The sequence below is a fragment of the Ambystoma mexicanum genome, chromosome 4p (assembly GCF_040938575.1).
Source record: "Ambystoma mexicanum isolate Mex_15411 chromosome 4p, UKY_AmexF1_1, whole genome shotgun sequence".
Lineage (NCBI taxonomy): Eukaryota > Metazoa > Chordata > Amphibia > Caudata > Ambystomatidae > Ambystoma > Ambystoma mexicanum.
This window is the reverse complement of record NC_090927.1, coordinates 1,103,479,947-1,103,506,773: the sequence shown is the minus strand read 5'-3', so window position 1 is coordinate 1,103,506,773 and position 26,827 is coordinate 1,103,479,947. Positions and strand designations below refer to the sequence as shown.

At 45.9% G+C, this 26,827-nt stretch overlaps 1 protein-coding gene across 2 annotated transcripts in view; it reads left to right on the top strand.

Annotated features, from left to right (window-relative positions):
- The window catches only part of ADGB (androglobin), a 2,161,023-nt gene that overhangs the window by 1,041,966 nt on the left and 1,092,230 nt on the right, over positions 1 to 26,827 (top strand). For both annotated transcript variants that reach the window (XM_069606692.1, XM_069606693.1), the window contains one exon: positions 12,857 to 12,971. In XM_069606692.1, coding sequence (XP_069462793.1) covers positions 12,857 to 12,971 — 115 coding nt within the window. The remainder of the gene's footprint in view (positions 1 to 12,856; positions 12,972 to 26,827) is intronic.

The window sequence follows — 26,827 nt, the reverse complement described above, 5'->3', positions numbered from 1 at the left end:
TTTAGCTAAATAGCTCGACCCAGGCATGCTACGATTGACACTGTTCTTTCATTCATATCTCATCTCGCAGCTTCGGGCATCCATGTCTGGTCTTGCAGGACTTACTTGTCAGCTATTGCGCCTATCTGTTCACTGACAGCTGCTTTTCTTTGAGTAATCCAGTCATTAAAAGGCATTTTGCGGGTCTATTATATCTTTTTCCACTGGTACGCAATCCTCATCCCAAATGTGACTTGAATGTGGTCCTCACCGCCTTATGCCATAAACCATTTTAACCCATGGCCACTACTGATCTCAAATACCTTTCTTGGAAGGTCGCCTTTTTGATTGCAGTAACATCGGCGAGGCGAGTAAGCAAGCTCCAAGCTCTGTCTGTAGAATACCTGTTACTCACCTTCCATAAGGATAAGGTTGTGCTCTGCACTCATCCTTCTTTCCCACCTAAAGTGGTTACCGATTTTAATTTGAATAAATCAATCTCATCACCTGTCTTTTTTCCGAATCCGGCCTCAGATGTCGAGAGAATCTTACACAACTTGGATGTCAGGTGAGCCCTGAAGTTTTACCTCGACAGAATGAGTGAACTCGGGAGCTCCTCACAACTCTTAATCACATTTGGAGACCCGAAAGGGAAACCTGCTTAAAAGGCAACTATCTCCCGATTATTTGTCTCCTGCATTTTTGAAGACTATACCATTCAGGGCCTTCAACCTCTGAGGGGCCTCCATGCCCATCTTGTACATGGCAAAGCGGCTGCTGTTGCCTTCCAAAGGTATGTTCCTTGGGAAACTATCGCCAAGGTGGCTACGTGGGCTTCCCCAAGCATTACTGTTTAGACCTGAGCTCCAGGGCTGATGCCCAGTTTGGTCACGCTGTCCTTAAGAACTTATTCCAGTAAAGGTTTTTTTTCCAACCACCCGAGCTAAATGTGGTGCGTGCTTGGGAATCTCCCACAAGTATAGAGGAAAGGGAACGGGATGTAAGAGTATAATAAAGTCACTCACCGTAGTGACTACCTTACTTCTAGTCCATAGTCCCCTTTACTCCATACGCCCGCCCGCCGTCCCCTCTAATAAGTATCCTCTATTATTGCTTAAATGGTTGCAGACCTGGCGACAGAAAAGGACTGAAGGGCGATGCGTGGGGCAGGGCTCAGGATGTCGATCTAGAAAAATTGACACCTCTCACGATTGACGGCAAACGTATTTTGGTTGCCGAAGGCCAACCGTCTCATGTACATAACAATAGAAATACAGGTTTCCGAGTTTGACCAATGAGCGGCTATTTTGATGTAACAAGGATCGCCATTTTGTTTTCTAACAATTGCGCATTGCTTTCTGTTGAAACTGCTACGCAGCACATTTCTGCTTACTCTGCTCGACTGTTAACATTGTTGTCTGAACGTGAAAGGACAAGGTCGCAAGGCCGCGAGGCTAATAAGAGTTTGTTGAAACACAACGTAGGCAGCTCCAGAGAGGAATGCCCGGCTCCCTCCCGAATGTAGTCTTCAACGAGAGCCGCAGGGCATTTCATCATTTCACAGCTGCCAGCCAGTCTCGTTATAAGGTAGAATATGTTAGAATAAAGCAGCTAAAGGCTTGAATTATGCTCTTCTTACGGCACCCCTTTTCCGAGCCCTGTAGAGCGTGTCGGCTCCCAGGACACGAATAGAAGCTCATAGATAGCAAGGTCTTGAATGTGACTCTTCCCCCGTATGTAGCTCGCTTACAAGAACAGAAGCACTGTGTTCTGTTCAACAAAGAAAAGATGTCTCCACACTTGCAAGGTTTCATATTGTTGCTAGAATAGATATTTGAAAGTGTCATATTCGTCGAAATTGTCCATCATCAAACCTAGTTCAAAGAAACCCAATAAAGGGGGGTGTTAAACATGTCACAGCTGATTGTATGTTATGCATTTTGTATATATGTAACTGATGTACGTAATTCGCTCTCTTGCGTCCCTCGAGGTCTAGAGATACACGTCGCGGGGCGTGAGACCGAGTTGGCCAACTGAGACTATTTGCTTTGCAATAAACCCTAGCTTTGGGAATACAACCTCGTGTCTGCCGTATCTATTGTGTGTGGTGACTTGCCTTGTTTCCATAATGCGAGAGACTCCTAGGGGCCCCTTTCAAGATGGCGCCCGAATAGGGACCCTCCCCCACTTGTTTCATCGTGTGTCTTGTAATTGAGTAAAGGCGGAGAACGACGAGGACGGGACGATCGAGCCGGGATCAAGAGGTGTTCGGGGCGCCCTGTAGAAGTGATGAGAGATTCCTTTGCAGATCTGCACACTTCTGATCCCTGATCGACGTATCTGGCTAGAGAACAAGGAGGGGAGGGTCCCGAAACGAGGCAGAAGCCAAGAAACGCAGACACAAGATCATTGGTTGCGTCAGTATACAGACGAGTTGTGTCCTGGAGGACAAATTGATTTATCACGTGAGTCATACCCCGATTCAAAATAACCCTGATATTGGTTGAGAGTTGACTTTGCAAAATCAAACACCCTAGGTAAGGTTGATTAACCAAGGGGGGGTTGAAACATGCCTGGGTTATTGTCCACCCTAGCTGGGTTTTTCCGCTGCGCTAGACAATCTTTGGAAGATGGCCAAATTGCACCACCTGGGGGAACGCCGGCGTATGAGATGTATGTGAATTATGGTGTGGGAGCGATAATATTCTGTGAGACTTGGCATAGGCAAACCAGAAAGCAACAAGACCATCAGTGGCCGATAAATGGTAGTTTTGAGATAGCGAGAATAGATAACCTGGAAAGGGTGTTGATAAGAAAGAAAGCGCGTCCCGCAGCATTTGATATCGTTAAGGACTGGAGGAGGGAAGCAATGCTCCGATTTAGAAGAAGAGCGAAGCATGCGTGCAGGCATAAATCAAAAGGTGAAGTAACGGAAGAAAAGGAGGAGGAGGAGTGGACAGTGAGTCTAAGGAGGTCAGGTAGACGTGACCAGTTGAATATAGAAAAATATACCCACAACGGGAATTGCACATAGCAGATGAAGTGATGGAAAACATATTGATCTATACAAAACAAGGCCCAAGATCAGACGCAAGGCCAAACACGCCAGTAACTATTGCTCAAGCATCTCCGTAGCTCAAACTCTCCCTCCCATAGCTCAAGCCCTCCCACAGCCACAGACCGCGCACGTAACACTTCCTATTAGCCAACCAGGCCCACGGCAGACACTCCCCATTCCTATTGTCCCATCTGCACCTCACGCCCTAGATACAGACTCGGTACCGTCTGTCCCTATAGGGGTTGAAGTTGAAACCATGGGGGCGAGAGGCGGGACTGAACAAAGTAGATGCACAAGGGTAACTCGCAGTGCGATCAGCAAAGAAAGGAAGGTGGAATTGCAGCAACAGGCAGAGATGTATACAGAAGGGAATGATGGGACGGCAGCATTGGCTTCGATGTATGACTTCCGAAGAAGCAACGAAAGACAGGTAGTGTTGGAATGCATGGGTGAATATTTGGTGGAGGGATGGAAACGGTGAATTGGGAAATTACCACCACAGCGATTGTTAGATTTGAATGCATTAGCACGCTGTAGAGAAAGAGATGAAGAAGTAAGGGAACATGTGTATGGACTTTTTGAGCTTAAAAATGAATTGGATAATGGTTATGCTGAAATGTTTACTGCACCTGGGTACAGGGGTAAGGATATCAGGAGAGATAGGAAGGAAGTGCCAGCGCCACATAATCGGCGGCAACAGTTACCATCACCGGGGCGAAAGGCGATGGTGGACGAATTATTGTTGTTAAAACAGCTGAGGGAAGACTTGAAAGCATGCATACTAAAAAGAAGGGTGTTACTGCAGCAAGTAGAAGAACATAATAGAGGAAGAGGGAACGCACAAGGGAGGAGTAATTTGAATATGCATGGGGGGCCATTGGGACCAAATCAGTGTGCATACTGTAAGGAGGAAGGACACAGGCGAGCGCAATGTCCACATTTACAGAATAGAAATGGAACTGACCAGAAAAGACAGCACAGAGGGCACCAAGGAGCGAATGGACCAAATAGGAATAGTATGCAACAGCACCACAATAATGAAGGTAATCAAAACCAAGCCCAAAACCAAAGTGCTCCTAAACAGTGTCAGGGCCAGCAAAACCAACAGTATGGGAATCAGAGTGGGGGAAATAGAGGAAAGAATGGGAACATTTTCAATACACAGCCAAATACGTATTACACTAAAAGTAGTGACTACACATCGTATGATGTGTTATTTCCCCAATAGGACAGCCCAGGGCAGGGGTCGGAACCAGTGTCTATTCCCGTGAATCAGAGAGGACCCTACGTAGAAATGAGAGTCGGGAATGAGGAGCACCGCTTCCTTGTAGATACAGGAGCTCAAAAGTGTTGAATAGACCATCACTTGGTTCCGGATATACCACTGTTAGGGCAAAAGAATGTTTCCGTAGGGTTTGCAGGTACACCAGTCATAAACGCAGTGTCTCAACCAGTCCCAGTTACCATAGGACCATTCACTGAAAATTGCCCCTTTCTCCTAACAGAAAATTGTGGGGAGAACTTGTTGGGATCGAGCTTGTTGAAAAAGCTAGGTGCGATTATACATTGCACGTCAGACATGGTGTTTCTGACGATTTGGCCACAAGATGCCCCTGTGTCAGAATTGATGTCTGAAACTTTGCCAGGAGAGTTAAGAAAAGTGCCAACCTGTATATGGGCGATGCATGATAACGATGTAGGATGCTTGAAGATAGAGCCAGTGAGGATCATTTTGAAAGAAGGAGTTACACTGCCGCAAATTCCCCAGTATAACATTTCGGCTAACGGAGAGAGAGGATTGAAAAGTATTGTTTCGAATTTGGTGAAATTAGGGGTAATTGAAGAAATTACAGGCAGTACATGTAACAGCCCGATTCTTCCAGTGTATAAAAAAGGAGGCAATGAAGTACCATGTCGTTTCATAATTGATTTGCACACGCTAAACAAAGTAGTAGATTCACAATTTCCTTTGGTCCCAGACGTCACTACAATATTGACAATGATACCTGCCTCAGCAGAATACTTTAGTGTAATTGATCTAAAAAATGCTTTCTTTAGCATTCCAGTGGACAAGGACAGTAGATATGTGTTCGCGTTTACATTAGGGGGACGATCATTTACATTCACGCGCATTCCACAAGGATATACGTAAAGTCAGAGTATTTACAGTAGAGCGTTAAAAGAGCAGCTAGACATGCTAGAATTACCAGTGGGGTGTGTACTATTGCAATACATAGATGATCTGTTGATCGCTGCTGATACAGAAGAGATTTGTAAAAAGAGCACCGTATTACTACTGTCACACCTAGCGGCATATGGCCATAAAGCTAGTTTGAAGAAGTTTCAATATAATCGAAAGGAGGTAGCTTATTTGGGCTACCTACTTTCGAAAGAAGGGAGAAGGCTATCGCCAGAACTCATAGAAAGTATTTCTTGTATGCCTATTCCAAAGACACAGAAAGGAGTAAGAGCCATAATAGGCATGGCTTCTTATTGCCGGCAGTGGATCGGTATTTTTGCGTTGATTGTAAAGCCGATGGTGCTATTAACTAAGAAGGATGCAGTGATACCTTTGCAGTTGAATGAAGAATGTCAGAGAGCATTTGATCAATTGAAAACTGCATTATGTTCTGCTCCAGTTTTGGGCACACCAAATTATGAAAAAAGTTTTTAGATTGTTTGTATGCGAGAATGAAGGATGTGCATTGGCTGTTTTGACACAGGAACAAGGTGGAAGAAATAGGCCGTGCGGCTATTTTTCTTCTGCGCTGGACCCGGTAGCGCGCGCACTACCACGATGTTTGCGATCTGTCGCAGCGGCTGCTGCGTCGGTGAAACAAACGGAAGGGATGGTATTGGGGCATACTTTAATTCTGATGGTGCCACATGCCATAGATGTCCTATTAAATAGGACACAGACGCAACACCTCACCTCAGCTAGACTTTAAAGACATGAAATTATCTTATTCGCGCCCCAAATCCAAATTATGAGGTGTAGCGCTTTGAATCCTGCAGAATTAATGCTACTGCCCACAGAAGAAATTGGTGACAACGAATCACCTCCCCATGATTGCTTAATGGTCACTGAGGAAGAAACGAAGGGGAGAGTTGATTTAAGTGACACCCCACAAAAGGAGCCAGATGGAGAGTTATTTTGTGACGGCTCTTGTTTTAAACTACCTGATGGCACGTCAACTGCCGCTTACGCTATCACTACCCTAGAGAGCGTTGTAGAAAGCAAAAGAATCCCCTACAACTCAGCGCAAGCCGCAGAAATAATAGCATTGACCAGAGCCTGTGAGATTTCTGAAAATTTGAACGTGAATATCTATACTGATAGTCAGTATGCTTTTGGGGTGGTTCATAACTTTGGTCGACTCTGGGCTGAGAGGTGTTTCTTGACATCGCATGGGGCCAGAATTCAACATGGCCCTTTCATTGTACGATTGCTGTCTGCACTCAGGTTTCCAAAGCGCCTAGCAATAGTGAAATGCGAGGCACATAAAAAGGTAACATGCAAAGTGGGAGAGGGAAACACATTTGCAGACAGAATTGTGAAAAAACTGCCACTGATTTGAATAATAAAATGATGACAGTCCAGACTGAGGAAGTACTCTGTATGATAGAAGATGGAATTGCCACTGTCAAAGAAATCCAGGCCGAAGCCACTGCCAATGAGATACAAGGGTGGGCAGAGAGCTCTGCTGAGTTAGATTTAGAGGATGGACAAGGGAACTAAAAACAGGATGTTGCCAAATTCCTATGTAACTGCAATGGTCACAATGGCCACAGCCCTATCCACATCTGTGCCAAGAAAATAATACAGCACTAATCTACGGTGTGGAAGAATGTAAACATAAAGAAGAATGCAGAGAGGTTGGTGCAGAACTGCATTACGTGTTTACAACACAATGTAGGAAAGGGAACAGTGACTCCAATAGGCAGTTTTGGCCCGCCCTCTATGCCTTTTGAGGTAATCCATTTTGATTTCATAGAGATGGAGAGGTGCCAAAACTTGAAATATGTCTTAGTGATGATCTGTGCATTCAGCAAGTGGGTGGAGGCATATCCCTTAAAAGACTGCACAGCAATGAGTACGGCAAAAGTAATGCTAAAAGAATACTTTTCCCGTTTTGGCTTGCCCCATGTCATATGGTCAGATAACGGTCCACATTTTGTGGGCGCAGTGGTATTACAGATATGTGCAGGTCTTCAGATTGATGAGAGATTTCATAGTACGAGGCATCCGAGTTTGGCCGGTCTTGTTGAGAGGCACAACGGAATCCTCAAGTCAAAAATTAGCAAGATATGTGCATGGAGCAAGTTCAGTTTGGTGGATGCATTACCGATAGCACTATTGTGCATGCGTACGTCTGTACAGGCCAGAACTGGGCTCTCCCCATATGAGATTGTGATGGGGAGGCCGGCGAATGTTTGGTGCACACCTCAGCCAAAGCGACTGAGTGAAGTGGAGCATCCTGTACTTAGCACTTATTGTGGCCTTTTAATGCAGAAATTGCATTTGATTCATCAGCAGGTGCAGGAGGCTCTACCCGTAAGATATACTGGTCCGGGGCATGCGCTGGAGCCAGGAGACTGGGTGCTGCTTAAGAACTTTGAGAGAAAATCATCGTTAGCACCCAGGTGGCGCGGCCCCTATCAAGTGCTTCTGGCAACGCAGACGGCAATACGGGTGGATGGGAGGAAGGCGTGGATCCATGCCACCCATGCCAAAAAGATCCCATCTTCACTGAAAGACTTGCCCAATCCGGACGACCGGAAAGAGACAGTGGTCCCAGAAACGAAAGAATCTGCTGCCAGTCCACTACCGCTAAATGTGTCAGAGCGAGAAGTGAAACTCGAAACAAAGCCTGGAAAGATTGCCAAAAAGGGGGAAGGGCAAAGAGTGCCCCTACGTTGCCCAGCAGAACCTACATCACTGTTGGCCGACACGAAATCTGCATTGCAAATAACGGCAGACACTAAACGTGTACCCCTTTGGCGCCCACCTGCTCTTGCCATTGCGCCAGAGCCAAAGACCGAAACCGCAGCACTATCGCGGTGCACACCAGCATCTGCCATTGCGCCACAGGCTGACTCTAAGCCTGGATCTGGAAGTGCACTGGCACTGTTCACGGATCACACAATACCAGGAGTGAGGCGATATGATTTGCGGCCTCCAAAGACAGAGTGATCCACAGTTCTTTGGTGTTTATGCTAACCTCTAGTTCCGCTCATGGACGGAGAAGGAACTAGGTGTAGCGGAGAGAAGCGTGAGAGTTGTGCAAGTCTGACAATTTAAGACTCGCTGCTCCTCGGTGCGATCATAAAAAGTACATGTGTCTTGAACCAGAGCGGACAAGTTGGGCGCACATGGTGCAAAGGCAATAGAGAACTGTTCAGAAGTCCTCTGAGCAGTGTGAGAGACGACAGATGATCTTGCCTAGAACGAATAAGCAATCCAGGCTGCAAAAGGCTGGCAGACTAAACTGTTGACAATTCCTTTGAACTTATTGACATCCGGACAAGTGCGACGAAGAGAGATATCCACGACGAACTTTGTCAGGAAGAACAAGGACGGTGAGAAAGATGTCGGGACCGGTTTCAGCCTCCTACTGCACTACTGCTGAGAATGAGTTAGTTATAAAGACTGTAAACTTAGGGAAAACGCATGGTAAAAAAAATGGTATGCTGGCTTTGACAAAAATCATGTGCTTCATGAGTGTGGTAACACCAATAACGACAGCCTTTGTATTATGGTATGTGGAGTCTATACACCCATTGGGAATGTTCTTACCAATAGTTAATGTGTCCACTACTGAAAGCCCGGCTCAGGTGCTTACTTATACCTTGTCCCCAATGGAAGAGAGACACAGAGAAGGGTATGGGAACAATACGCTATTACTCATTATGAACATGACGCATGCAATTCTAAAGAAAAATAATTGCTGGGTATGTGCCCATTTACCGCAGCATGCGGGGAAAGGAATAGGCTGGTATGTACAACCATTACCATTAAGTTCTGCATGCAGTGCGTCTTTAAGTGCAATGTTTTATGGGAAGTGGAATAAGAGTAGTACGGGTCAATTAGATAGAACAAACGGCAATGAGTTTGAGGAAATAATTATGAGGCCTGTGGGTTGTTCCATATTCCATAAAGCACAAGTGATGATCCCAGAACCTACGCCAAAAAGTACGCGAAAAATAACACGACAAAATAGACGAGATAGATTGTCCCCGCCAGTTAAAATATCTGTGATGACGTTTCGTGTAAGGACAGACGGGAACAAAGATGCAATCCCCCCTTCTTACACAATGAATTACAACCAGAGAACTGTCCCTTTTTGTCTAAAAAAGAAAGGCTCCTATTCAGTAGGAACATTTACTGGATGCATGAATACAGCGGTACTAAAATGGGAAATAGAACCAGTATATGTGGGAGATCCTGTTTATTTTATATGTGGAGAAAAAGCATATCCTTGGTTGCCCAGGAACTGGGGAGGTACATGTTACCTAGGTCTACTGTTCCCGGGAGTGTTCCTCTTAGAAACAGCAGACATGGCCAGGCTATCCAGATCTAGAAACCGAAGGAGTAGCGAAGGTGTTTTGATAGCGAAGGACGTAGCAAAATCATTCATACCATTCTTGTCCCATATAGTGAACTCCTATAACATAAGGCAGCTGTCCAGAATACTAAAGGATAAAGATATTCTATTTAACATGACGTTGGAAGAAAAAGGAATTAGGTTAATGACGCTGCAAAATAGAATGGCTCTCAATGTAATCCTGGTTGATCGTGGGGGAATTTGCAAGATTGTGGGATCAGCGTGCTGCGTATTCATAGATGACTACTCCCCTACGATTTTTGAAGCAATAAAAAAAATGCATGTCCTGAGCTTCAAACTTCCTACTGGAGAAGGGGTTTGGGGAATAGGGTCCTGGTTTTGGGGAATACTGCGTTCTTGGGGATGGAAGTTGATTGCGATATTAGTAGTAGTGTTTGGAATATTCATAACGTGCTGTTGTTGCATACACTGCCTACCGATAGTTTGCACTGAGATAACTAAGGGATGTACTAAGGGATGTATGCATATGATAACAAAAAGAAAACAAACTTATGGCCGGGATGACAGAGACTGGAATGAAATGAAAACAGTGAAAGAATTAATGGCTATAGATATTAATGATGATGATGATGCTTATAATAGCATGCGAAATTCAGACATAGGTACATCAGACTTATCGTCATCAGAGGAGGATACAATGGATGAATGAGACATTTGGCATACGGCCAAAAGGAGGGCTTGTCGGTCTAGAAAAATGGACACCTCTCACAATTGACGGCAGACGTATTTTGGTGGCCGAAGGCCAACCGTCTCATGTACATAACGATAGAAATACAGTTTTCCGAGTTTGACCAATGAGCGGCCATTTTGATGTAACAAGGATCGCCATTTTGTTTTCTAAAAATTGCTCATTGCTTTCTGTTCAAACTGCTTCGCAGCACATTTCTGCTTACTCTGCTCGACTGTTAACATTGTTGTCTGAACGTGAAAGGACAAGGCCGCAAGGCTAATAAGAGTTAGTTGAAACACAACGTAGGCAGTTCCGGAGAGGAATGCCCGGCTCCCTCCCGAATGTAGCCTTGAAGGAGAGCCGCAGGGCATTTAATCATTTCACAGCTGCCAGTCAGTCTCGTTATATGGTAGAATATGTTGGAATAAAGCAGCTAAACGCTTGAATTATGCTCTTCTTACGGCCCCCCTTTTCCGAGCCCTGTAGAGCGTGTCGGCTCCCAGGACACAAATAGCACCTCATAGATAGCAAGGTCTGGAATGTGACTCTTCCCCCATATGTAGCTCGCTTACAAGAACAGAAGCACTGTGTTCTGTTCAACAAAGAAAAGATGTCTCCACACTTGAAAGGTTGCATATTTTTGCTAGAATAGATATTTGAAAGTGTCATATTCGTCGAAATTGTCCATCATCAAACCGAGTTCAAAGAAACCCAATAAAGGGGGGTGTTAAACATGTCACAGCTGATTGTATGATATGCATTTTGTATATATGTAACTGATCTACGTTATTCGCTCGCTTGCGTCCCTCGAGGTCTAGAGATACACGTCGCGGGGCGTGAGACCGAGTTGGCCAACTGAGACTATTTGCTTTGCAATAAACCCTAGCTTTGGGAATACAACCTTGTGTCTGGCGTATCTATCGTGTGTGGTGACTTGCCTTGTTTCCATAACGCGAGGGACCCCTGGGGGCCCCTTTCAAGGAGGGCAGGGTTACGGCAGTACCCCGCGTAAAAATAAAAGGTCAAACATTTGACATTTTTTATGCTTATTTTACAAAAGTGTTCCGGTCCCGTCCCGAAGGATGGAATGTCGCACAAGTATGGAGGAAAGGGGACTATGGACTAGGAGTAAGGTAGTCAATATGGTGAGTAACTTTATGAGAACTCTGCATAAGTCTGCTATGGATTCTCAGGCAGCACAGAAAAAGAGTTTCGGTTGATCTTAATTTTATTTCCGTTTGGGTCAAAGTATCAGTCAGCTGACCTGCTGGTTAGGAGTGCCCTTGTGCTTGATCTTAGCCTTTTTGTGGGCATGGTGGTTTGATTCTGCGTTTCATTTATTTATACTGCGTACCTGATTAACCTAATCGTATTTGGGCTCAGATGGATCATCAAATGGTCATCAAGAGAAACAGGAGAACCAAAATACAAATAACAGGCAACAATCAGAATCCAAGCATGTCAAGAAAACACGGACTCACAACTAGGTTCATTTAAATAAGTGGGTCTTTAATGCTTTTTGAAAAAGACTCAACGAAGTGGCTGCCTGAATTTCCAAGGGTAGTCTGTTCCATACTTTGGGTCTGTAAACTGAAAATGTCCATTGGCCCTGGACACACAAGAGGACAATGGAATTCTCAGTAACAATTTGTCCTGCGACTGGAGCGAGCAAGTCAGGCAGTATCTGTGGATTTTATCTGCCAGGTAAGCCAGGCCAAGTTGTTTAAACATTTGAATATGAGACAGAGAATTTTGAAGTCGATTCTATCCCTCACAGACAGCCAGTATAATGATCGACCGGATCCCAAAATATGAGCAAACTTCTTTGCCCACACCAGCAGTCTCACTGCAGCATTTTGTACTACTTGCAGCTGTTGACATTGTTTAGCTGGAATACCTGAAAGTAGGCTATTACAGTAGTTTGACTGGGAGTTAACCAATACTCCGACCGCTGCTGTCTGCTTATCTGATGGCACATAGGGAAAGCCTGACGCAGTAGATGAAGATTGTAAAAAACTGACTGCACCTTAGCACTCACCTGAGCCTCACTACTCATATTCTCCTGCCAGAAGCAGGCCAAATTTTGTATCTTGGTAGCAAAGGGAAGGTCTGTTCTGAGAAAATGAGGTAAATGAGGGTGATTGCGAGATTCGTGAAGATGTTTGGGGCTGAACACAGCCACCTCCAATGTATTCATGGTGATGGAGGTTAAGTCCTCAATCCTTTTAAAGTCTGGGTGTAGTGGGCTAGTGGTACCTGTTCATTAAGGGCACAAAGTACCATGAGGCCTTCTTCCTCCAGCCCATTATAAGTCTACCCACTTTACCTAGTAATGCACAAATCTGCTTAGCAAATTGGGGAATATTCGTGATGTACAGCATTTTTAGTGTACAAGCATGATTTGCACGACTGTAATTTCTTACTGACTGCCCCCATGTTTTCCATAAAGTTGTAGAAAAAACTAATTTTTATTTTATGCAGAAAAAAACAATAGCAATTGTTTTCTTTCTTTTTTTTTTACAGGCGCCATGTGTTACATTTCACTGCAAGTGCCCTTGTAGCTCATCATCTCCAACTGTGTAGCACAGTGCCGTTTGTCCTTGGCGATGAAGAAACAGTTATGCCGAATCTTGACAAGGTACGGCTTCCCTTAAAAATGACAGTAATTGTATGCAAATAGTTTGAGTTTATTTTATGTTTGTCTCGTTATTTTTTGTCACTGTCAGCGTTGATTTTTTTATAGATCTAGACATGAATACAACCTGCAGATAATATATAATGTTTATTTGTGTTTTTGTCTAGTTAACTCTTCTTGTATTATTATTATTATTATTATTGTCCTTTAATCTTTTTTATTGTCAAGGAATAGAACAAAACAAAACTGAAGTTATACACTGTAGTACAGCATCATAACGACCAAAATAATCACATAAAAAATCAGTGCTGCCAGCAGTCCAATAATCAGTTTGTTGTTTTGCTTAACATGTTAACAATCCAACATCCCCCCCAGACACATGATCTCTGCCTTAACAATGGTGCATCATGCCATCGTATCCTTTGTTGATTATGTGACCCACCCCTGGTAGGGTGAAGAACCATGGATATACTCTGAAGTGGGATTCTGTAGAGCTGTTGGTGGGATGAGCAGGACAGCCCATATCTGTATCGATGCTCTGACCCACTTGGGTTCAACCCCATATACCATACCAAATTCCCTCCCGCCCACTGGGGACACCGTCTCATGCAGTTATCACCCCCCATGCATTTAGATGTAGGGATCCACCATCTCCCAGAAGAAGGCCATACGTTTATACGCACTGCACTCTAGGTCGCATAATTTAGCGAGCAGGGCTGACCCATGAGGGCTTAGTGGGCAGGGTATCGCACTTCTAGTGGGGAATGAGGAGTTTGCGAGCTGAAAAGAGCATCATGTGCATTAGCTTGCGCTTCTAAGGATAATCCTGCCATTCGTCCCTATTAGCTCCCAGTAGCACAGGGCCAGGGGCCATTACGAGCTCGACATCGCCGATACCGGAGATCCTACGGTGGACTATGCGCCAGAATGGTTGGATCCATGGGCATGACCATAGACTGCGCCCCATAGACCTCAGCTCTTCACATTGTCCCCAGCATCCTGGTGATTCCGTAAAACCCATCCTGTAATGCTTTCTGGGGGTAAAATACATCCTCTGAAGTATTTTGAACAGAATTTCCACATTCTTGATGTTGAAGGACACCTCTGGGATCCCTGAGAAAAAGTCGTTCATATCGCCACAGTCTAGCATGATCTCTAGGTCACTAGGCCACATGTCTTCATCTGGATCTGTATCTGCAACCCTACAGTCCCCTTACCTTAGACACCTGTTGTCTGCACTTTTAACCTTCACACTTGCCACCTGCTGGCCGCACTACTTGTTGTTTTGATCTTATGTCCGGCACTTGAATGATCCCAATGTCACTAGGCCCAGTAAGATCGTCGTCTTTGTCCTCCCTCAATTTTCTCCTCCCTTACCTCGTCACGCCTTGAAACACATGTGTATAGGTGCGTTATAAATGCCATAACATATCATGTGTGCCAATGTATGATTTCTGCCCGTGTTGTTGGGAATGCACATGGTGTAGAACATGCAAAGGCACAGAAAATGTGTCCAGTTCCGTTCCATTTCCTGCTCACATGTGATTGGTTCCGGCCTGGCGGGATTGCTCAGAGGTATGTGCGGTGATCACGGACTGGAGGGTCCTATACCGAAGCCAGTCAGTGCCCCCAAACCCAGGACATGGCGGACTTCACTAAATGGCAATGGGTCGTCCACCTTGTATAGATTCATAACTCTAATCTGTTTCCAGGCAGTATCCTGTCCGGGGTGCAAATATATGATCCAACCTGCATGACAGTAATGCTCTGATACTGATCCAGGCCGGTACCTTTCGGGTGGAGGTGCCTGATGCAGCCCTCATTCTGTGCCACCTGGACGAGTGTCGGTCCTATTATAGGGTGTGCCTTAATCTGTGCCAGTGCTTTGATCGGTGGAATGGCGAGGACCTCTTGTGGGGAATATGGGGTCAGTATGAAAATAGTAATCGTCCTCCAGCTCGTTCCGTCGCTCTGATTAAGCCACTGTTTGGCCCAGCAAACCTGTGCCGCCTGATAGTACCCCTTCCACGATGGGAGGGCCAGTCCACCGTCAGCCTTAGAGGCCTGTAAACATTTGAATTGTTGCTGTGCCTTCTTGCCCCATCATATGAACTTGGAAACATACAAGTCTAGTGTCTTAAACATTTGGGGAGTGGGCACAGTAGGAAACTAAAATGTCAATGTTATCAGCATGAGCAATATTTCCTGAAAGCCGAGAGCAATCTCTTTTATTGTTTTGCTTTCAAAATTCCAAGAATAAGCCATGATTTATGTTTTATTTGTAAAATTGTTCCTCTGAGCAATTTGTATACCTCTGTTTGCAAAAGAAAGCAGAAAACATGTATCCCCATGTAAGGAGCAAAAATGATTACATTTTATTACTTTACGCCAAATAAAAGACTGTTACCACAATGCTATAGCTAGAAATTGAAATTTACAATGGTCAAATTCAGAACCATTTGAATACGTTTATGCAGTCTTGTAATGTGCCACTTGTTTAATTTTAGTTGTTTATGTACTGCATGCAGCCTTCCTGTCACCTTTGTGTACCAGGGTTAGGGGTACAACACTGTATGCTAAAGAGCAAATCCAGTGATTCTGAATCCACCAGGATAGTGTGAAGAATCCTAACGATCCCTCACTGAAACCCTGCCTGAAGTCTCCTCCCAGGTGACCAGGGGAAGGCAGACGCTTCCTGATCCCAACCCTGAAGATCATGTACTGTGGTAGGATCACCTGGGAGGAGACAGGGCCCAGAGCGGTGATGAGATTCCATGGGATGAGACACAGTATTTTTCCTCTGACAGGAAGACTCTTCCCAGTGTACCTAAAGAGGTAATGGCCTATTGTCATTTTAATGTCTCTAAACCTCACGTTAAATCTAAGGTTGTAAACCCTAAGATTATACAACCTGAACAAACTTTATTAAAACAAAGATCTTTTTGGGTATCACAAACTAAACAACTTCCTCAATCCAAAGGGTGCAAAGTAAAGGAGTATGGAAATGTTTTTTTTTCTCCAATAACCATCTTCCTCAGCAAATTCTAATTATCAAAGCCCCTCTCTTAAAAACTTTGAGAGAATAAAATCTATCCTTGCAAGTAATTAAAATATTGGAAAAACCAACTTTGTTAAAAGAAACCCCAAGTCCCAGAATCCTAGAAAGACTGAGATGAGGAATAGGGCTGAAGAGGCATGCAGATGTAGTAATCACGCACTTAAGCCTAGTAGCCATTGCAGTAGTCAGGCAATTGAGGCTAATAGCACACACCTGAAAATGATTGCTGAACCTGGGAGGCATAAAAGTCCCCCTGAGGTGCATACAGAAGGAAGGAGTGGAAGGAGCTGGAACGTTAGCTGAAGTGCAGACTGTAGCAATAGAAGTAGATAGAAAGCGTGAAGCTGGCTAACCACGCAGAAGTGGGAGAACAAGAGGGACGCCGGAACCTGGGGACAGCAGATTTCTCCTGCAAGTTCTGAGAGAGTCCTGTTCCCCTGATGTCTGTTGTGCAGAGGCTGCACAGTGGAAGATGTGCAGGAGAAACAATTTTCCCCATGTGAGCCTGATTGCCGTGAGTGCCGAGCTGTGGACATGCAGGATACTAAGGCAAGAAGCAAGCGCCAAGCCGAGGGTCTCAGGAGGAAAATACACTACCAAATCGAGGGGCCGGACCGGAGACACCTGTTCAGGAGAAAGGTGTGGGTCTGCGACAAGCCAGAAGCATTAGAAGTTGTAGCGGAAGTCGAGAAAGCAGTGCAACCCGCAAAGCAAGTGTCTCAGATGCAGGTGAGAGAAGCAGAGTTCTAACGCATTGCACAAGCCTTGCCGGTAACTGTACTCAGCTCCTTATTGACTCGCGTATGACTTTATGCAAGCAGAAGTTGTTTGTTGCATTTCTTTTTTACATTGTGTTTAGCCATGCATATGACTTTTCACAGTTATACATAAGAAAACTCAAACATATACAGAGAGAGAACACCCCATTAAGATTAAAAACAAGAAACAATAATTTGATCTTAAAATTCAAGAAAACAAAAGAACAAGAAAAGAAACAATAAGGAAAGGAAAAAAGAAAAAGGGACAGAAGAAAAATAACCAACTTCAGCTTAACTCAATCAACCCTAGTTTGCAAATACAGATCAGATTTACAATTTTACAAATTCAAATCATTCAACAATCTTAAAAGTTCCAAAGATAAAAATGTTTCATGTTTGTGTTCTCATGAAGATGGATAATTACAGCTAGCAGGCCCTCTGCTAGACCCAAGCTTTTCAATTTACAGCACCGCTAACACCCCTGTTAACAGTGCTGAATGCTTTAGATATATCAATCCATGCACCATAGATTGTTGGGCTGTTCTTCTTCCAGGTCCTGTCATTAACAATATTCACAATAAGACCATTCAGTGTGGTGGAAACCCCCTGTCTGAACCCAGTTTGATGTTCAAAGAGGATACCAGTACGATCCACCCATTCCTCTTACTCCATCACTATTATACCTGAGAAGATTTTACTTTCAGCATCCAGAAGGGCGAACAGGCGGTAATTTATTGGATCCATAATTATAGCCCAGCTCCAAGAGTTCGGACATCTTCTAGCCCTCAAAATGCTCCAAAATAGATGGCGAAGGATTTGCGTCCAAATACCTATATCGTTCTTAAGGATCTTATTCGCCAAACCATTTGACCCAGATGCCCCAGATCTAGAGGCACGAATTATTAGACCCTCAATAATTTTGCTTTCTAAAGGAATTTGCCAATGTACTTTGTTCGATATGACAGTGCTCACAGGATCAGGTTCCTTGAAAATATTTCCAAAATAATTCAGCCAATCGTGTTCTGACACCACATTCGTCTGGAGGGAACTTTGCGTAGATACTTGTCGGTTTAATATGCTCCAGAAATTTTTTTCATTTCCCGGAGTCATGGCCTCTAACATCTTTTGCCCATCCCGGTAGCTACGCCTAAATCGGTTTGCACAATTCCCTTTTTTTTTTTTTTAAAGAAACACAGAAATAGGAAGGCCATCATAATTCAGAGACCTAATCATCTTTCTTAATGCTCTCTTCTGATTACATATCTCTTCATCAAAAATATAGAAATATCTACCCATCATGGTACCAGTCTTAACTCTAGGTAAATCTAGATCCCACAGAAATTCCACAAAGCCCCCCAGTGTGCAGAATCTTTCCAGGGCACAATCCGCCTCAGAGCACAATACTTCGCCCAGTTTTACATTTAGGGCGTAGCCTTCCCATGCAAAACTAACTAGAGTTGACTGTTAAGATTTGATCAAATATTTTCACATTTACCTGGTCACTCATTACAAATGATGCCTGTAATGGACTATGATCACTTGTTCCCAGCTCATCAACCCTGAAAGTCTCAAAGCAATTAAAGAGCTCAGAGGACACTGCCACATAATCAATAATTGAACCCACGTTCCCATTCATCCATGTCATTGCCAGAGTCAAATCCCCCATTACATTCCCATTGGCAATTTGCAGATTCCATTCCCCAAAGAATTTATTCCAAGTTTCCCCATTTAGTCTACAAATAAGATTCATCTTCATCGTTGTTACATTCTGCAAAAAATGAGAATTCAAATCTCCAGCCAAATATGAGGTCATCACCACCAAATCACCTTAATAAGCAAAGAGGAGATTTCCCCCAGAAACACTATTACATTGATATAAGCAGCGTTCCAGTATGTGTAATGACAACAACCATAGACCTGGATATATTCCCCAAATCCAGGAAGGTTCTTACATCCACAATTCTTGGAATCGTTGAACTAATACTTTCAGAATTTATCAGTGTGGAGTTACGTATCGCTATGAAGATGCCACCCAAGGGTCTCCCACCAGTCAGACTATTTGTTCCACAATCGTGTAGCTATCCACCTTGAAACTCCCCTGAAACCAGGTCTCCTGAAAAAGCACCAGCTCATGGTTGTTGAATATAAACATTCTCATCGCATTCACCCTAAAAGAACTGGATCCCTGCGTGTTCCAACTGATAAGTTTAACACGCTGCCCAGTTAGAGCAATTCCTCAGGCACATTTAATTTTTGAAATAACTGTGTCAGTATGTCCGTCAGAAAGTCCCAGATCTTAGCTTTACCCACTCCTACAGACCCACCAATACCCCTAATTTGTTTCCCCATAGAGTCCTGGTTAGCACTCTTTCCTTCCGCAAGATCCCCACAGGGACCAGCATTTCTGTCTGGCCCCATCTCACTAACCTTCTTTTTACATGACTCGGGAAGACTCGCAGATCCCTCAATTGCCATTTTTTTAAAATCCAAAATAGAGTTCAACATAGCATTCGTCCAATCCTAGTTTTCAGGGCTATTTCTACTATGTGCGTTACCTCCTCGTGGGGGAAGCATATATAATCAATATCATGAGACGAAAATAAATAAAGATCAGGAATTTCTCTCATGAGAGAAAGTATGACACCCCGATTTAGAACTCTATGGCCTCATTACGAGTCCAGCGGTAACCGTGCCGGAAATTCCGGCAGGTTACCACCGGACTCGTATTACCATTCTGCCTCAGTGATTCCCGGAATCACCGGGGCATTACAACCCCGGTGACCCGGTAATTCCGGAGGCAGAATTCGGTAAATCCCCATTCCCATGGAGTCAGATAGAACTCCATGGGAATGGGGAAGTGGAAACACCGGCACCATGTTGTAATGGTGCCGGTGTTTCCACGTCCGCCTGCAGGCGGGTGGTGTTAACCCGCCAGGTCACACCTGGTGGGAATGACACCTTCCAGCTGCAGAACTCGAGATCAGCCGGTCCGGAAACAACAGTGCTAGTGGGTTTACTGCCACGTTATTTCCGGACCGACTGACACGTAATGAGGCCCATATAGCCTTTGTTTATATCCAGTTGTTTCAGCCAGACTTTGAGTAATGGAAAGAGTTAGGATTCAGATGATCTCATATCAACTTCCTTTGTGACCTGAGACTCAATCGAAAAGTCGTTAGCTCTCAGCCCTAGTGGACCACCCCATTGCTCGAACATCATCTCTGGAGGTTTAATTACAGTTGACAACGCCATTGATACCCCTCCAGAGGATGTTTGTGGGAACCTCAATGAATTTACCACTGTGGAAATTACCCCATCAGTAACGATCAAAGGGTTTTTCTTAGCTACCACAATGTCATTAGAAGAGTTCTTCATTTTATTTCTACCTCTACAGAAAATAGGAGCCAAATACAGAGGCAAAGTAGTAGGATTAATAGGGGACTGTCAGAGATGCTCAGGTCCTAGGCGCAGGAGCGACGCAGTACCAACCACCCCCTCAATGGTTTCAGTGCCTGCAAGACAGAGCTTAACACAGGCCTCCTCAACCAGAGCGGGGAAGGAGGGTTAGGGTCTCGATGGTTGGATAGGTAAAGGGATTTTAGGATTACCGGATTGAGGGTTGGGAAGAAGTTATGGATAGGACTGGGGATTTTAGGGTAAACGATGCCTGCACACTTTCCTCAAACTGGCTGATGGAGCTGCCGTAACACCTCTACATGTAAAGGTGCTGCCACCCTCACCAGACCCCTTAAACCAACCTGAAGGTGCTCTTTCGAGCCTTATAACAACATACCAAGGTAGCAACAAACAATTGTTGACATTAGCCCATTACAGTTTCATGAACACAGTCTCATGTACGAGCACACTTAGCTTTGCTTTAGTCCTTAACGTCCAGTCCTGCAAGACTGTCAAGTCCTGTGCCACGTCCTTGCAGTCCAAGATTCAGGTTCGCATCGGGTTCAAACTAAAAGAAAACAAAAGACAAGCATTAGCGTTTGTCAAACGTTCTGCTGATCTCGCACTTTCATGCAAACTCTCTCAACACGCGTTTAGTTTTTGGGATAACCAATCCAGGAACTTTAGGGTGCGCTGCCGCACGTGGCTTATCTTTTGCCCAAAAAGACGGTCTTCCCTCAGACCGGGTGTCAGAAAGCGGTCTTTCCTCAGACCGGGTTCCCCAAGCTAGTGCTTCAATTTCACCCGCCCTTCCGGCGCTTTTCCCAAGAGATAAATGCACTCGAAACCATGCACATTAACAAACACGACTTTCCCATGAATCCGCCCACTTAGCTTTTGCGTGATCCGCAGGGGCTCTGGAAGGGGTCGGGATATGCCCCCTGCGCTTCCCCTAGGATCCCTAACTCTCCCTGGGGTGAGCGGCACTTATCTTGTGTGTGCGAGGGGCCGGATCGTGGTTCCTGTGGCTCTTGGCCCCTCGCGTATGGATTCCGGGGAGCTGCTGGGCTCACGTCCTCTCTCCTCGGCGTCTCGAGCACAAGCCCCGTGCCTCGGGGCTTGCGCATGCGCATTCGTCGCGTGCCACACCCAGCGCGGCTTCCCATTGGCTCGCGGGCCCGCGAAGCCTGCTGGGAATTGTAGTTCCGGCGGGCAGAACGCTGAATCTGTCTGCAGAAAGGGCACAACAGCCCTTTAAAGTACGGAAACCCTTTGGATCCGGGTTTCTTCATGGTCCCAGGCCCCACAGTCCCAACAGTACTGGGCCCAAGGCCAGTCTTACCCCTGACAGCACTCCCCCTCCCACGGAAGGCAGGTCCCCCAGGTTTTTCAGGGCAGTTTTTGTGAAAAGTGCGCAGCAATCGTGGGGCATGTACATGGTGTGAGGGTTCCCAGGAGCGGTCTTCTGGCCCGTACCCAACCCAGTCGACTAAATAATAGACTTGGCCATTCCTTTTTTTAGAGTTCAGAATTGCTCGGACTTCATATTCCGGCTCCCCCTGTACAAGTACCGGGGGTGCTTTTTGAGTGCGTATCCCAGGCGGGGCTGGTTTCAACAGTGACGTATGGAAAGTCGGATGGATTTTCATCTGAGAGGGCAGGGCCAGTCGTACCGCTACTGGGTTGATCACTTTCTCAATGCTAAATGGGCCTAGATAGCGAGGTTGTAACTTTTTTGGTCCCTCTAATCGTAAGTTACGAGTGGACAACCATACCAAATCGTTTTTATGATATACAGGGCTAGCACGTCGATGTTTATCGGCATAAGTTTTGTACACTTTTTTGGCTTTTATGAGATTATCCTGCACCTCCTTCCAAACCTGCTCTATTCCGATCCGTTGTCCTGCTATCGTAGGCAGTGCCGTTTCTGCTGTTGGGACGGATGAAGGTAAAATCCGTGGATGTCTTCCATACAAGCAGAAGAACGGGGATCGTTTTGTGGAAGAGTGAACAGCATTATTATATGCCATTTCTGCTAGCCAAGTATGTTGAACCCATGTTGTCTCCCGTCCTGCGGCTAAGCAACGCAGGAACTGCTCAAGCCCCTGGTTCACACGTTCGGTTTGGCCGTCCGTCTCGGGATGATATCCCGAGGATAACCGGATTTCCATACCAATGATGTTACAGAATTCGCGCCAGAACCTGGAGGTGAACTGTGGACCCCTATCTGTGATTATACGGCATGGAAGGCCATGAAGCCGAACCACGTTTTGCAGGAATAGTTCGGCGATTTCTTTAGCTGTTGGAACCCCTTTGCAGGGGATAAAATGAGCCATTTTAGAAAAGGCATCCACTACCACCAGTATGGAGGTAAAGCCCTGTACTTGTGGAAATTCAACTATTAGATCCATGGTAACTGTATGCCAAGGAGTAGTTGGTGTTGGCAGGGGACGTAGGAGGCCTGCTGGTTTCTGGTGATCGGCTTTGTTCCGAGCACAAATTGCACACTGTCGTACGTATTGCTGGACATCAAGCCGCCACTTTGGCCACCAAAAATGTCTCCTCACTAATTCTAAAGTCTTTGCCTTACCGGGATGACCCGCTAGGGAGGAATCGTGGCACCATGACATCGCCTGTTTTTGTAGCTGGGGTGTAGGCAAGTACAATGATTGTCCATGATATGGGAGTCCATCCAAAATGGTGTGCTGAGGGTCCTGCTTGCACCATTGGTGGAGATCATGCACGGAAAGTTCCTTTTGGATGCTCTCAAAGATGTTGGTAGCTAAACCCAGTATTTGCACTGGAGGGACTATTGGCTGAGACACGATTTTTACTTCCTCAGAGACCTTATCTGGATAGCGGGACAAAACGTCAGCTTTACGATTGTTCGTTCCAGGTCTGTATGTGATTATAAAATCAAATTCTGCGAAATACTGGGCCCAACGCAATTGACGTGGACTCAAGGTCTTGGCAGTCCTAATAAACTGAAGATTGCGATGGTCGGTAATAACCGTCACGGTGTGACGTGCCCCCATCAAGTAGTGCCGCCATTCTCCAAAGGCTGCCTTTATGGCCAATAGTTCCCTGTCTGCAATGATGTAGTTGACTTCTGCTGGGAGCAGCTTTCTTGAATAATAGGCTACTGGGTGTAAGAGCCCCGTCCGAGGATCACGTTGGGACAGAACAGCTCCCAGCGCATGGCTGGAAGCGTCCGTTTCCACCACAAATGGCTGGGACAAGTCCGGATGTTTCAATACCGGGGCATCGGTAAAGGCCTTCTTGAGCCGTTGAAATCCCTGCTCAGCCAAGGCGTCCCAAATAAACGGGCAGCCCTTGCGAAGAAGTCTCGTGATTGGAGTAACCAGCTCAGAGAAATTCTGGACGAACCGTCTGTAGAAGTTTGCAAATCCTAAAAAGGATTGTATGTCTTTGACATTGGCTGGCGGGGGCCAATCTAGAATGGCCTTCACCTTTTTTGCATCCATTTGTACGCCTGTCGGAGTAAGGTAGTACCCCAAGAATTCCACGGTAGTACGGTGGAACTCACATTTCTCGAGTTTGGCATATAAATGGTTTTCCCTTAACTTTTGTAAAACAGCGCGTACATGCTGAACGTGATCTTCTAGGCTATGGGAATAAATGAGGATGTCATCGATGTACACGACGGCACATACGTCCAAATATTCCCGAAGAACCTCATCTAGGAAATGCTGGAAGGCAGCAGGTGCGTTACAGAGACCAAATGGCATAACCTGATATTCGTACAATCCGAATTTTGTTCGGAAGGCGGTTTTCCACTCGTCACCTTCGCGCACCCGCACAAGATGGTAAGCCCCACGAAGATCCAGCTTAGTATAGATAACCGCATCCCTAACCTGATCTAGAAGGACGGGGATGAGCGGAAGCGGGTAACGGTTTTTGATGGTTATCCGATTCACCCCGCGGTAATCTATGCAAGTCCTGAGTTCTCCGGACTTCTTCGGTACGAAGAACAAGGGAGAAGACACTGGGGAATTAGAGTGCAAGTTGGCTGTAATATACTCCTGAAGGTGTTTGTTTTCAGCCTCGGTCAAGGCGTATATGCGGCTGCACGGTAACGTTGCCCCTGGCTCTAAATCGATCCGGCAATCGAATGGCCGATGTGGGGGCAGAGTTTCAGCGGCTTTCTTATTGAAGACGTCTACAAAGTCCGAATACTCTGTGGGTAGTTCTTCTAAGCGCGCTTCGGGTTGAACATCGGTAATGCCTGCGAGTTGACAGGCCGCAGCCACCGGCTGTTTACAATGCTCCCGACAATAAGGAGAGCTAAACTTTATCAAACCGGAGGTCCAACAAACCAGAGGATCATGTTTTCTCAACCAAGGTAACCCTAAGATAAGGCCGAACTGCGGGGCAGCAATTAAGTCGAAGGTAATATATTCCCAATGCCCAATACCACAACTCAGGGTCACTAAACGAGTATTATGTGTGATGGGTCCCGAGCATAGAGGTGTACCATCTACCGCGCGTACGGGCTCAGGTCTTGCCTTTTGCTGGATAGGGATACCCAACCTGGCCGCAAACTGGATATCTATAAAATTACCCGTTGCCCCCGAGTCAATCAACATGGTGACCTCTTTTGACATACCCTGAAAACCCAGACACCCCCTTACCGAAATGTGTGGGGCAAAATTGGGACTACCTTCTATCGGGGCCCTGCAATCAGTCAGGCTCGACCGGGTGACCCCCACTACCGACGAGCCGAGGCGTTTCCCTGAGTCTTGGGCTTTGTGGGGCATTCACGAACAAAGTGTCCGGACTTCCCACAGTACATGCATACACCATCCTTTCTCCTTCGTTCTTTCTCTTCCTTTGATAGGGGACCACGAACCGACCCAATTTGCATCGGCTCGTCTCCATCGGACTTGTCCATTGACCCTCGTGCCCCTTTAAATTGGTCAAACCGCGCTGCTGGACGTGACTCTCCTTTCCTCCTATCCCCCCGTCGCTCCGCTTGACGATGATCCAATCGCATAGCCAGATCAATCATATCCGAGCATTCTCGGGGTTGGGGGTCAACTTGGGCAATAAGATCCTTCAAATCATCCCTCAGTCCCTGATAGAATAGGGACATGCATTTTTCGCGTGGCCATTCGTCTTCGGCTACCAACCGATTGAACTGAGTGACATATGTCACTAGTTCCTTATTTCCCTGCCTCAATGTCAGCAATTCCCGATCCTTACACAGGGTAGCAGCCCTGCGATTAAATATTTTCTCAAATTCACTGAGAAACTCGTCCCAATCATAAAGGATAGTATTGTCTTTTTGGACTAAGGGATTTGCCCATGCTGCTGCATCTCCTGTGAGATAGGAGATAACGAAAGCAGTCCTAGACTGATTGGATCGGAACGCTGCCGATTTCGTAAGGAAATGGAGGCGGCATTGCGTAATAAAGGCAGAGAATTTCTGCGGGTCTCCTGCATAACGCTCGGGTGGAGCTAGAGGAATCGGGGGCTCTGGGGTGACTTGCACCTGTACTGGTGCGTGACCCGGCAATGGTGCTGTTTGTGCGGCCAGACTTCGTACCTGTGCTGACAATGTGGCATAGTCCTGTCTGGACGCCGCTAGTTCGCTTTGCAGGTCCTGCAAAACCTTGGCGATCTCTTCCATAACGATGATGGGGGTTGGCTACACCACTCAGGCGCCTGAATATACGTGGGCTTGTGCTTCTGTCAGAGATGCTCAGGTCCTAGGCGCAGGAGCGACGCAGTACCAACCACCCCCTCAATGGTTTCAGTGCCTGCAAGACAGAGCTTAACACAGGCCTCCTCAACCAGAGCGGGGAAGGAGGGTTAGGGTCTCGATGGTTGGATAGGTAAAGGGATTTTAGGATTACCGGATTGAGGGTTGGGAAGAAGTTATGGATAGGACTGGGGATTTTAGGGTAAACGATGCCTGCACACTTTCCTCAAACTGGCTGATGGAGCTGCCGTAACACCTCTACATGTAAAGGTGCTGCCACCCTCACCAGACCCCTTAAACCAACCTGAAGGTGCTCTTTCGAGCCTTATAACAACATACCAAGGTAGCAACAAACAATTGTTGACATTAGCCCATTACAGTTTCATGAACACAGTCTCATGTACGAGCACACTTAGCTTTGCTTTAGTCCTTAACGTCCAGTCCTGCAAGACTGTCAAGTCCTGTGCCACGTCCTTGCAGTCCAAGATTCAGGTTCGCATCGGGTTCAAACTAAAAGAAAACAAAAGACAAGCATTAGCGTTTGTCAAACGTTCTGCTGATCTCGCACTTTCATGCAAACTCTCTCAACACGCGTTTAGTTTTTGGGATAACCAATCCAGGAACTTTAGGGTGCGCTGCCGCACGTGGCTTATCTTTTGCCCAAAAACACGGTCTTCCCTCAGACCGGGTGTCAGAACGCGGTCTTTCCTCAGACCGGGTTCCCCAAGCTAGTGCTTCAATTTCACGCGCCCTTCCGGCGCTTTTCCCAAGAGATAAATGCACTCGAAACCATGCACATTAACAAACACGACTTTCCCATGAATCCGCCCACTTAGCTTTTGCGTGATCCGCAGGGGCTCTGGAAGGGATCGGGATATGCCCCCTGCGCTTCCCCTAGGATCCCTAACTCTCCCTGGGGTGAGCG